The 12617-nt window shown below is 40.4% G+C and overlaps 1 protein-coding gene across 1 annotated transcript; it reads right to left on the bottom strand.

Moving 5' to 3' along the window:
* atrip (ATR interacting protein) lies at positions 1-12329 on the bottom strand. The gene is made up of 17 exons (XM_053316528.1): positions 11949-12329; positions 10538-10620; positions 10126-10296; positions 9936-10048; positions 8649-8806; positions 8435-8530; positions 7911-8016; positions 7221-7391; positions 5976-6237; positions 5597-5650; positions 5201-5379; positions 3254-3390; positions 2800-2891; positions 2116-2202; positions 1938-2016; positions 1444-1665; positions 1-587 (listed from the first exon to the last, which is right to left on the bottom strand). Exons 1-17 carry the CDS (start codon positions 12322-12324, stop codon positions 514-516), a joined length of 2460 nt encoding a protein of 819 aa, XP_053172503.1. The 5' UTR covers positions 12325-12329; the 3' UTR covers positions 1-513.
* Positions 12330-12617: the final 288 nt, after the last annotated feature.

The raw sequence follows: 12617 nt of genomic DNA, 5'->3' as shown, positions 1-12617 counted from the left end.
TATATTTTATTATTGGTATTAATTATTGCAATCATGTTCTGAACCTCCATCACCAACAGTCCAGTTGTTTTTTTATATTTACATGTTTCTCTCTTTCATATTTAATTCTGCAATTCAATGTTATACTCAGACAGTTTATTGCATGGTCGCCTTAATCTAAAGACATCTATCTTCAGTTTTAAGGAAATGGTTTTAAATTATTCTGCAATCAGTATACATCCCTAAAAATGAAATAAAATCTAAACTACAGAGAGGAGAAACAGCGGTTCTGACTGTTGAATATAAAGTAGGAGAACATGAACAGACAGCAGCAGTGTTCAAACCTTCATGTTTTTTTGTTAAGTTCCTGTTCCCCCTTCAGTCAGATGCTGACTTCTCTCTAATCTTTAAATTTCTCTCCAATGTCCAAGTTATCAGAGAAAAATTTGACACAGTTTCTGTTTAGTCGTCGTCACAGTCTTAAACATCACATCAGCAGTCTGTAAAACTGCCCTTCTCAGTGGCAGCGGCCAATCATGAGCCAGTATCAGTGTCCATGTCATCAGTGTCGTCACCCTCCGAGCGGCAGATCTCCTCCAATGCCAGCTCTGATAAGACAGGAAACAGGAAGTGAAGAACATGAGTTTGCCTAACTTGACAGCTCTGATGGATGAAACATTGTGTGGCCAAAAGTATGAAGACACCTGAGTAAGGTGTAAATTCTTGTTAAATTGATTCATTCATAACAGGCTGCTGACTCAGTCATAAAGCCACAGTGTCACGTTTCCCTCATGTTACACAATGCAGTATAAGATCATCACCCAATAACTGTTAGTTTAGGTACCAGAATCTATTAGGAGAGAAAAGATCTGGTGCATCTCTGGTGTAGAAGTGGCTTGAAAACACAAACCTTCAGAGAACAAATGCAGAGTTGCTACATAATGCTACATGTAGCAACTAAAAAGACCACTGAGTGATAGTCAGTATCTTTCTGAGGTGACAGTGATTGACTGATCACAGTGTACAACTGTTTCATGGTCACCAGAGGCTGAAGTTTGATAATCACCAACTGGACATGTTTTACCAGCTGAGTCTGCATCAAGTTGAAGTTCAATTTAAATTCTGATATTAGTCAACAGGACTCAGCCTAGTATTACTGATGTGTTTGCATCAATGACTCATCAATGAGTGTGGAGCCATAGCTTTGCCTCTTCTTCTGAGGGATCATTTATGTTTGATCTGGTGTGTTCAGGTGTAGATTTACTACATATTGACTTTTATACTAAATTATGACGTAATTCCAACAGTGCATTCAAGCTTAACCACAGTTGAACTTGCATGGCTCTTTAATCTTTAATGACTAATTTTTTCCATCTCGGCCTAGATCGCAATGAAATGACGAAATTAAATTTTACAGTTTCTAAGCGTGTGTGTGTGTGTGTGTGTGTGTGTGTGTGTGTGAACCTTCGCTCTCTCTTAGTCCGGGGATCTTCCTCAGAGTGTCTCGTACAGCAGGAATCACTTGGTCGTACATGTGCAGCAGCGGCCTGCAGCTCTCTGAGAAGCCTCTGTGATGCAGCAGCAGCCAGTGCAGCAGCAGCAAACACTCCCTGAGCAGAGACGCTGCCGGGCCGCGCCACCATGGCAACAAGGGTGTGGAGCCCTGTGGAGGGAGCGGGGTCAGACCTGGAGGAAAGATAGTCATTTAGGATGACACACAGACACACACACACACAGACACACACACATAGTTATTTATAGTAAGTACAAAATAAATTTAAGTGGCAATCAAACATCGGCAGAGTCATCAGTGATTTTAGAAACTGAATGGTGAGCACTTGACAGCAATCAGTGATATTTTTAGAGGCTGAACAATGAGTTAAAAACAGCTTTACATCAACGTCACTTTTCACCAGTGCACTAATAACAGAGGAGAAGGAGGCTGGAGCATGACTGACCTGTGGAGTCCGTTGGTTCCTGACAATCACAAAGATCCAACCACTGACGATGGAAAATAATCACCACTGTCTGAACGATCTGAGAGAGACACAAGGAGGGTTGAAGAAATAATTAGTGTCACTACATTTAAAGATCTGGGTCAGCGTGTGTGTGTGTGCGTGTGTGTGTGAGACTCACCTCAGCATCACACTGACAGCTGCTGTGCTGGCTGGTGGTCCAGCTCTCTGTTCTCTGAGTCATCAGTCTGCTCAGCAAACGAACAACCTGTAACACAAAAACAACAACAACTCGGTGAGTAACTAAGTAGCTGTTATTAAAATAATGGCTGAGCTCTAAATAACAGCCTCCTTTTGTCCAAGGCTGGTAAAAACATTTAAAGGCTAATTGGTCCCTAACAGACTAATTTAAGTGGAAGGCAGAAGTTAAAAGCTGCATTTACCTGCTCAATAAAACTGTAGTTCATGTTGGATTTTACTTTTTAAAGGTTTTTGACAACAAATATGAAAGTGAGATCCAGTAGAAGATGTTGCATGTTAAAATACAGTCATCAAAATGCCATTCCACTGAAGGTTATAATATGAAACACACTGGAACTTTTTTAATACAGTTTAGTTCTGTTACTGTCTCCAACATCTGTGCGTTCCTTTGGATAAACGTCTTTTCACCTGTTCTGAGCTTTGATGAGCTGCTTCAACAGCCGACTGAGCTTTTAACACATGATTTACAATGGCAGGCAGTTAAAGATGAGAGGAGTCTGCCAAACACATGAGTCTGTCGTGTGTCTGCACTGCTGCCTGAAGTGTGCTGCTTACAGTTTTACTTAGACCATTTCATATGTACGTGTGTGTGTGTGTGTGTTACCTGCAGGTCGAGCAGAATCAGGCCTGTCTGTGTTGCCTGGTTGACTGGTCTGTTTCTGATGAACTGGAACAACTTCAGGAAAACACACGGGTCTGAAGAAAACCAAAGGTTAGAGAAATGAATGCATTTGTGAGGTGAAACAAAGACATTAAAACAAAGATTAAAGAATGGATCCTTCATATTTTAGTTATTTAGCTTTCTATGCCAGGTCTTTGATAGCTAATAAGGAGCATTTCCCCCTTGCAGATAAGTGTAGGACAGCTAGCCTTCACTCTCCACAAAAAGCTGTGACCAAAGTAGCTTTCACTGTTTGTAAATTTATCTTTTGACATCCTTGGACAGTCCTTCAAGCACCCACTATGGGGACCACTGACTAACTGTATTGATGTAATTAAATTACAGATAATTTCAGTTCAGTAGGGTAACGGATGTGTAGCAGCGGGCAGAGGCTCACCGTGATGAGAGCAGAGCTGCCGAGCCAGGGTCGGGTGGTCGGCCATGGACATGAGAGCAGACACACACTCTGAAACTGTCTGCAACTTGCTGTCTGCTGACACACACGCACACACCACCTGCAACACACACTGCAACCTGAGAGAGACAAGCGAGAGAACAGATGAGACCAGCAGTGGGGGAAAAAAAGTAAACACTGAAAAGATTAATTCATAATTTCAGTCATCCCTACAATAAAAACTAAACATTATCAAGCAGCTGAACTTTCTCTCAATCTCTGAGGTTCTTGACCGTTTGTCAGACTGAGGAAACTGTTTGATGAATCACTTCAGACTCTGAGAACCAACGCGGGACATTTGCCATTAGTTTAGCTGTTTTATAGACAAAATGGCAAGTAACATGAACCACTACACGATAATGATCCATGTTACAGCTGATATTCACATTTGTGAACATATATAATAAAAAAAGTCATGCTGCATTAGTTGGGAACACATTAACACACAATAATCCCTGAATAAGTTGGACACTGAAGAACTATACTGAATTTGATGATCTTGTGTTAAGTCCCCATAAAATGACAGTCTTACATTCCTTGATTTGATGCATTTCCTGTTGAAACAGGATGCTGGGCTGGGTCATAGTTCAGTACAGAACATAAACACAATTTTATTTTAAGGGACAGGTGGACAAGAGAGGATGTTCAAAGGATGTTTTATTGGTTAAAATTTTAATTTATGCCCACTAGTGCAGGATAATGTCACCATTTAAGATATTCTGTTTTACAGGAAGGAGAGGTCATGTGAGGTAATTTCATGGGGATTAAAAGAAGTTATAAGTAGACATGTTTCACAATTTTAAGTTACTTTATTGTTACTCATGCATCATCATCAGAGATCATTTCTCAGGAAAGAGTGAGTTGTTCAGATGTCAGTGTGTTAGGAAATGTCTCTTAGAAGGGAGAGAGAGAGAGACATTTTTTAATCAAACTGCATTAATCAGGTTTAAATCAGGGTGTGTGCTGTGATCTGTTCTTACAAAATGTTTTTTTAGAAAATGAGCTGTTAATATTGAGAAACTTCTGCAAGTGATCTCCAGTTCTTCCCCTGCAAGCTCTTCATATATTTCATCATTTATTTCTACATTCTGTAACGTCATCACAATGAAATCGCTGCAGATACAAGTATTATGTAACAGTGATAGCGAACGGAAAATTCAAAAAACACACACACACACACACACTCCCTGCTAAGCCACACCTCTACCTCCAGTAGTCCTCCACTCAGGTAAGTGTTGCATCATGTGTGTGTGTATGTGTGTGTGTGTGTAATCCTGTATTAATTCAAATAAAGCACGTCTGTGTGTCATGAAAAGGGTGTATCAGTGTGGGTGGAGTCCACCTTCACTGCTTTCTGCAGCTCTTACAAATTTTAGGAAAAACTCAAACATTTTTCTTTTGTTGGTATCAGCATGAAAACATGTGGTGAACTTGTGGATTTATCATTAACTGATATTTTATAGACTAAACAAATAGAAAGCTACTGCGGAGCGGCGATAATAATCATCAGTTGTAGTCACAGTACAGAGTTTACAGTTTAGAAGTGTGTCAGCCTCTCACTGACTTCTTTTAATGTTCATTATCGTCTTTCTTGACCAAACATTAGCTTGATATCTGCAGACTGCTGGTTAGCTAGACTGAGCTACCAACATTGAGTAATCTAGAGTTCACACACCTGGAGTCACGACAGTCATGTAAACTGCAGCATGTTCATGTATTGTGCAACTTTTCATATCACAGTTTATGACTGCCATGACTCAAAGAGTATTTGTGTTACTTTCTGAGTAAAAGGTATCTTTTTCTCCATGTTCTAATGTGCAAAAACTAAAGATTCACATTAATTCAATACATCACGAACTAGCCCTAACTTGATGTGTGTATGAGTCACACCTGTCAGTGTGTGTGTGTGGCATCTTCTCCGTCAGCACACACAGTATCTTCATGGCGCTGATGACAAGCTCTTCCCTATGTGAGCCCCCACCGCAAAATCCCACATCACAAAGCCGCAACACTGTCCTCAGCAAGGCATTCTGGGAGAGGAGACCCACACCTGCAGCTGAGTGGTCAGTCTAAGACAAGAGAGAGGGAAGATGTGAACTTCAATTAAATGTCTGAGTTCTTCTTAAAGGGGAAATTTAATTAGAAAATAATGTTCAAGTGAAAAAATACTAATTCTAAGCTCACCATGATATTATGATTACACACAAACAATATGTAGTTTTAAACCACAAAGTTGATAATGCTGCCTGTGCCATAATGTCGGACTCATTGCTTTTCTATCCATACCTTGTCGTCTATAACATTACTCTGACTCCCTTTTGTCAACACAGCCTCCACCACCTGAGGAGCAGGGGAAAGGTCAAAGGTCAACATGGCAGATAAAAAACAAACAGATGATCATTAGCTCTGCAAACTGTACACAAACACGTGAACATTAAGATTAATTCAGATCAAATGTTATTTATGCTGTTGTATTCAGTATAAAATAATGTGCAGCTGTCTTTAACATATTGGAAAATAATGTCAGACTCCTGAAAGTCAACAGTGTGTAAAACAAGAATTTACAACCAAGTCTTATTTTCTTTAATCAGTTTGTTTAAATTCACAATATATCAGGATAAAACCGTTCTGGTTGTTTGTATCCCTACTGTTGTGTCATCATCACCTCGTCACTGTTGGCCACCAGCAGGTAGAGGAGCCTCAGAGCTGCCAAACCAGTGTCCTCCAAGCTAAAACCAGTCAGACCACTCTCCTCCAGTCTCCCCAGTCCAGCAGCAGCATTACAGCCTGCCGGGAGAGAGCTGCTGCCTGTAGAGGCTGAACCGCTGCTGCCGGCGGACGTCGAGTGGAGCGAGTCCAAAGCCTGAATGAGTTGAGACAGGTGGAGGTCCAAGAGAGGGAGGAGGAGGACGGCTCCGGGACATGACCTACACACACACACACACACAAAAACGTATTTCTCATATTTATGCCGTCCCCTCATAACACATGCTTCATACAAGTGCAACCTCTTATGCTGTGAATAACACCATTAATATGTGTTATAAGAATATATTTTGTTCAGCCTTCAACAAGTCAAATAGCATTTATATAAAACATGTGACATATAAACTAACATCAATGTGAAGTGACATAATAAAGGCCTGCTCTGAATTCTCAAGAAGTTCAGTTTTAGGCTAGTTTTCTGTACAGATATGAAGATTAATAAAAACCGAATAAAAATAAGCAGTGTGCTAAAGGTTAGATGTATTTCTTTTGTTGAAACATAATATTGTTCTGAAGTCATGTTGTGTCATTTGCTTTTCCACTGAGCTCTCAGTCACTATTGCAGCGATGTTGCTACATCTGAAGCTTTACCTGCAGCTGAGCCAGTGTGGGACAGCTAGACGACTGTGAAGCTTTCACTGTACAGACCGGTTTTATTTCAGCTCTGTCTGACACGTCTTGGCATATCAGCTCAGACAAGCATTATTTCTGACTGCAGCGAACCTGGAAGACTCAGCAGGACTCTGTGTTGCTGTGAGCTGTCAAGTCAGAACTTATTATATATATATATATTTTCAATGATTTTCATGTTTATTTATTACATTCTGATGTGTTTGAAGATGTAATATAAAAATGTAGTTCATGAGTCAAATGTGTTTTTTTTTTATATGGTGAAACATGATTACCAGTGTACAGTGTGCAGTAATTCTCAGTGATGAGCTTTAGACACTGAATGCAAGAGCAGACATATCAATGTAACCTACAATTTACAGGAATTGTGTAAATATTTAGTAATTACCATATTGCTGCTGCTGTTACAGTATTTGGCCACAAGAGGGCTCTGTTGTCCACAGAGCTGTAATGGTTTTGTCATTGTGGATTTGTCAGTGAGCAGCAGATATGTAAACTTCATCAGTCAGTCTACCTGTTGTTTCTGCCGCTGGCTGCGGCTGCTGGTCGGCTCTGACTCAGCATGTTGAGTCCTGTCACGGCCAGACTCTGGACCGGACTCAGAGCAGCTCTGGGAGCTCCGCCTCCACCGCTGCTGACACCGGCTGTAGCATCAGTGTGGAGAAGAAAACCTGCAGGCAGTCCGCTGAAAACATAACACACAACACAACACGTCAGTTTGTGTTTTACAACATTTCAGCTCCTTTGTGGTCGAGATGTGACGTGATGTGTAGATGTGATGTGTAGATGTGATGTGTATTGCTGGTAGGACTACAAACACGACTGTTGTTCAAACTAACATTACTATGACTACTCAAGTCAAATTTATGTTTTAAAAAGGTTAGGAGGGAAATTACAGATAATATCACAAACCTTTGGTATCACCAGTGGGTGAATATGAATCCTCTATTGTATTCTGGATACTGTGCTGCTTCACTAATACAGCTGATTATTAAATACCCTGCTCAAAGGACTTCAGTGATGGTAATGAAGAAAGAAAAAGTGATGTTTTTTTCACTTCCTGCTTGATTGGGTTCGGGTTAGATTCCAGATTGATTTTGTTGCACTGGTTTCTGGCACCTTTTCTCTCTACTGCACTTTTCCTCTAACTTCTACAGGACTGTATCAAACACATTATTTTACCATCCAAGTGGGATGGACTTACCTGGATGTCAGCTTGATGTCAGTCACACTCATAGACAGCAGGTGAGAAAGACCAAGGCTGCTGGGAGACAGAGGCTGCTGCAGCAACAACCCCAACAGGAAGCCACCTGGAGGACAACATGAAGAAATGCATACACATAAAAAACATGGCAACTGGTAAGTTATAGAAACCTCAGATTTAATGACAGAAATCACTCCTCTCATGAAGATAAATCAATCAAACATGACCTGTTAGCACTTTTCACACAGGTTAGTTCAACTGTCAGGGCTTCACAAATGAGAAAAAAGCTACAACAAATTATAATTGATTATGACTTTTTGGGTAAATCAGACAAGAGAGAATTAATATAGCCTGATAGATATAAAAGTGTGCATTAGTCTATCTTTGTCGCTCAAAGAGAGAAATGGTCGGACTTTAGTGATTGACTTAGTACGCGACTTTAGTTAAAGATATTTTAATTTAAATGTGCTGCAGGTTTTTTATTTATATTGATCTTCATATAGAAGCTCTGCAGTCTAACTGACCTTGGTGTTGCTTGTGTGCGGGTTTGATGGACAGGAAGGGGTCTGGGCGGTGCAATTCATGACGGTCACCAGATCTGCTGCTAGATCCCACTCTGTCTGCTGACACAAACACAGACACACACACACACAGTTCAACTGTAAAAACTCTCAAAACAAAACAATAATCACATCAGTTTCACCACAACAACTTTCATGACATCATCATGTGACCCACCCTCTCTCCGTGTCCTCCCCGGTGTCTTCACTGGTGTCGTTCTGGATGTGACCTGCGCTCCAAACGTCTCCTTGGTGATGAAACCGTTTCCTGTTGGAGAGGAGAAGCTGCTGCTGCTCCCATGATGCACTTGGGCAACACCGCTTAATACTTTAGGACTAAAAAGGAGAGAGAAGAGTCTGTTAGTTCAGAGATCAGCAGATGATAATCAATCATTCTGATTTGATGTAATGAGCCGATGTGAACACGCTTCAATCTGGAGTTACAGCTGCATCAGTTTCATGTACTTCAGTGTGACTCATGGCTGTAATGTATGAAGGGATTAACAATCTTCCTCTTGTTGATCTTACATGAGTAAATATCAGACTTCCCTGAAACTGGCTCAAACATCACGTTCAAGGTCTTCCAATAACTTACAGATCCAGTTTGTCAGACAGTGAATGACATTTGTGCTTAACTAAAAACAAGATTCTGTTGAAATACCCATTGAGAAACATGTCTGGTCCAAGAATAGACTTAATCTCTGTCTTGGAAATCACCCCTTAATGTCTTGTTGCATTAAACCTGAGAAATCCACACAGGTGTGTTTTATGATAAGACATGGCAGAGAACTTGTGCTGCTCTGTTGATCTATTTGTTGTCTTTTTATAAGTGTGTCTAAAGTTTGTGGTTTTGTCCTTCACTCATCAGTTATATCAACTATTTAAATTAGTTAATATAACTGATGAGTGATGGACAAAACCACACGCTCAAATGTTTCCACTTTATGTTAATATACTCGAGTGATGGAATATTGATCACTAGCTGATATATCATCATCATCAACTGATAAATGAATATAATGGAAATTGATCATTGATATTTGCTACAACAAAACTAAATGGCAATTGTCCAAAAATAGCATTAAGCACAGCAGGTCTGTCAAGCTTTGGATTTCTCAATACGAAACTCTGTATGTAAATCTGATGAAGCTACACTGACTTTGAGCAGGAAACAGCTGCTCTGTGACGTTGCCGTGTTACCACACTGTCATGCTTTTTAACCCTGTTTAGTAGAGCTGCAAATAATCACAGTACCAGGGTCCGAGGTAATGTCTTCAAATGTCTTGCTTTGTCTCACATACAGTCCAAAACCCAAAGATATTCAGTTTGCAATCATATAAACTGTCACAACTTGTCACACAGGAGAAACTGAACCCAGAAAATGAGTGGGGCTTGTGTTGAAACATGACATTAAACATTTAATTGATTATCAAATTAATTGTTAGAAATACTGATGATGACTGACCTGTTTCTTGGCAATGGAGAGGCGGTTTTGTTTTTGTCTGAATTGTGCAGTTTGGTCTTTATCTCATTGATCTCTGCTTCTTTAAACTGCAGCTCTGACTGCAGAGACTGAACCTGCACAAAGACAACACGTGATTATCATGTTATTCTGAGCATTACATGTACTGTATGAATGTTTTCCAGCTCCTCACCTTCTTGTTGAGCTCCTTCTCCTTGTCACTCTGCTCTCTCTGTTTCTGTGCCTCCAGCAGCATCAGGCTCTGTTTCTGAGTCTCTTTCTCATGCTGAGCCGCTTTCAGAGAGTCCCTCAAGACCCGGATCTCCCCGCTCTTCAACACAATCTCGTCCTCCACCTCCTTCAGCTAATTACATACACACAACACATAAACACACATTACTAACACCGTCACACAGAGAATTTTTATCCAGCGTACAATCTCTCTGCTTGAGAAGACTTGCCCTGTTATGGCTCTCTGTTTTGGTTATGCAGTTTTGTTCCCTGCTCTTCTCCTCCTGGGTGATGTCTAACAGCTTTCTCTAAAATCTGCCCTGCATGGCACTTTCTGTAAAGTTTTAAAAAAGCAAGACACCACTGAGTCTCACCTTTCTCTTCAGCTCTGCATGCTGGGCCTCCAGACGGCCGTAAGAATCCTCTCTGTCCGACCCAAACTGCTGCTGCCGGTCACCTGAACACACAAAACAACCAACAACATTAACTGTGAACAATAACAGTAACAGATGTTTGACCTTCACTTTCACATCTGCTTGTTAGAAGATGCTGCAGTGGTTCTGCACATTTTAACAGTTTACAAGTACAGCTGAGTAAACAATGCAATTTACACATTTTCTCTTATCTTTCTATAAATTCTCTTTTCAGCCACTATCTGTATTTTCTCTACATTTTTGGACACTTGAGACTAATTTTCATTCAAAGTGAAACATTTGCACCTTCAACAGATTGCCTCTAAACATCACTGAACACTAATGCAACTCAACAGCAGCATTCACCATGATTACTTAGAAATTTGAGTTTGTGGCATGCTGTTAAGATTGTTATTATCTTTATGAAAACATTGTCATCAGTGGAGATTACCATTAAGAATAATTAGAGACTGAAGTAAAACATTGTTGTTCATTTTTTTCTGCTTTAAATTTGATTAAATTCTTTCTCCCGAAGGACACAACACTGTTATCTGTGCTTATTAAAATTTAATGTGTGTTTCAAGCACAAAGTGGCTCTTCACATACAGTGGTACAGACACTCTGTAGAAGACTTAAAGCCAAAACGGAGGGTCAGTGTTGAGAGTCCTTCAGGAGAGGGAATTCACAGTCACAGCATTTTAGATTCAACACCTGGACTGATAAAACTGAATGTGTTTCATGCGCCAAAGCAGTGTTTAAATCACTGCCTTGGTATATACGATGCAAGTGGAGGAATAAATAAGTAATCTTCTACTTTCAGAGTTTATTTTCACTGCTGCTTCAGCCCACAACAATATCCTAATTTTAACAAAAACACAGACACTTTGTGATGGATTATCTCTCTGCAGGTTGATTTTGGTAAATATCAGTAAAATCAAGGACTGTAAGCTAATCGAGCTACAAACAGTAGCTTAGTCAATAGGATGAAATACGGAAATCCACCAGGTTTGCTCCTTTAAAAAGGTACAATATGGAGGCTTTATCGGTTGCTGTTTGTAATCATTCAAAATGTGCCCCTCCTCTGCAACGCAACGACAACAAAGCAGTGAATCTGATAAATAAAATAAAATAATTTTCTGTTGTTTCACAGCTACATTTTTATGGAGCCCAGAACTCACATTCTGCGTGAAATTATTGGCTGGGGCTACACACCCACTGCTCAAAGGTTGACACCCAAAAATGTCCCAAACACAACATAATAATAATAAAATACAAGCAGCTCTAGTGGGTCATATGTGATGATTACGAAAAATTATTTTTGTGTGAGTCTATACATCTTTTCCACATAAAAAAAAACTTGCTCTGAACTCACTGAGCGGCTCCCTGCTCGATATCCCAGCATTCCCTCTTTTGCTTGTGAACCCAAAGGTGTTTTCTCTGCTCTGATTGGTTGTGGCTCTGCTCTGAGGTTTGCTCTGTCCCACAGATGACGGCATGGCTGTTTTAGACCCGAGCCCCGACGCAGGAGCCGAGGTGATGGCCTGCGAGGCGATAATGTCAATCTCATCCAAATCGGCCTGGGTGAAATCCTCGTCATCTCCAAACGGGTCATCGAAAGTCCCTGCTGTCGCTATGTCCTGGTTCAGGCCTCGGAGGCGCTTAGTGGGGGGATAGTTCATGCTGCTGAGGAGAAGGAGGAGAGAAACAGACAGATTTACCAGCTGACAGGTCTGATCTGTGACAACCATCTGTCCGGAAATCTGTCCAAAAACCAAGTGATACAACTTTGGTCATACTTTTAAGCTGTTCTGGGACTTAATCGGCTGTTTTTAAATAACAGCAATTTGCAGGAATGCAGCCTGTTTTCAAGCACTTTATGTTCAATGGTGGGAAAAGACTGAATCTGTTCATTACTTAAGGAGACATAAGAATGCTAAAAGTTGTATTCATTAATGTAGTAAACAAATGGTTGTGATTAAATCACCGTTGCAAAGCTGCATGTGTGTCCAAAGAAAGCCTAGGAAATAAATGTTACAATTGC

The sequence above is a fragment of the Scomber japonicus genome, chromosome 3 (assembly GCF_027409825.1).
Source record: "Scomber japonicus isolate fScoJap1 chromosome 3, fScoJap1.pri, whole genome shotgun sequence".
In the NCBI taxonomy this organism is placed as follows: domain Eukaryota; kingdom Metazoa; phylum Chordata; class Actinopteri; order Scombriformes; family Scombridae; genus Scomber; species Scomber japonicus.
Note: the sequence above shows the minus strand (reverse complement) of the source record. Positions and strands in the feature narration are given on the sequence as shown.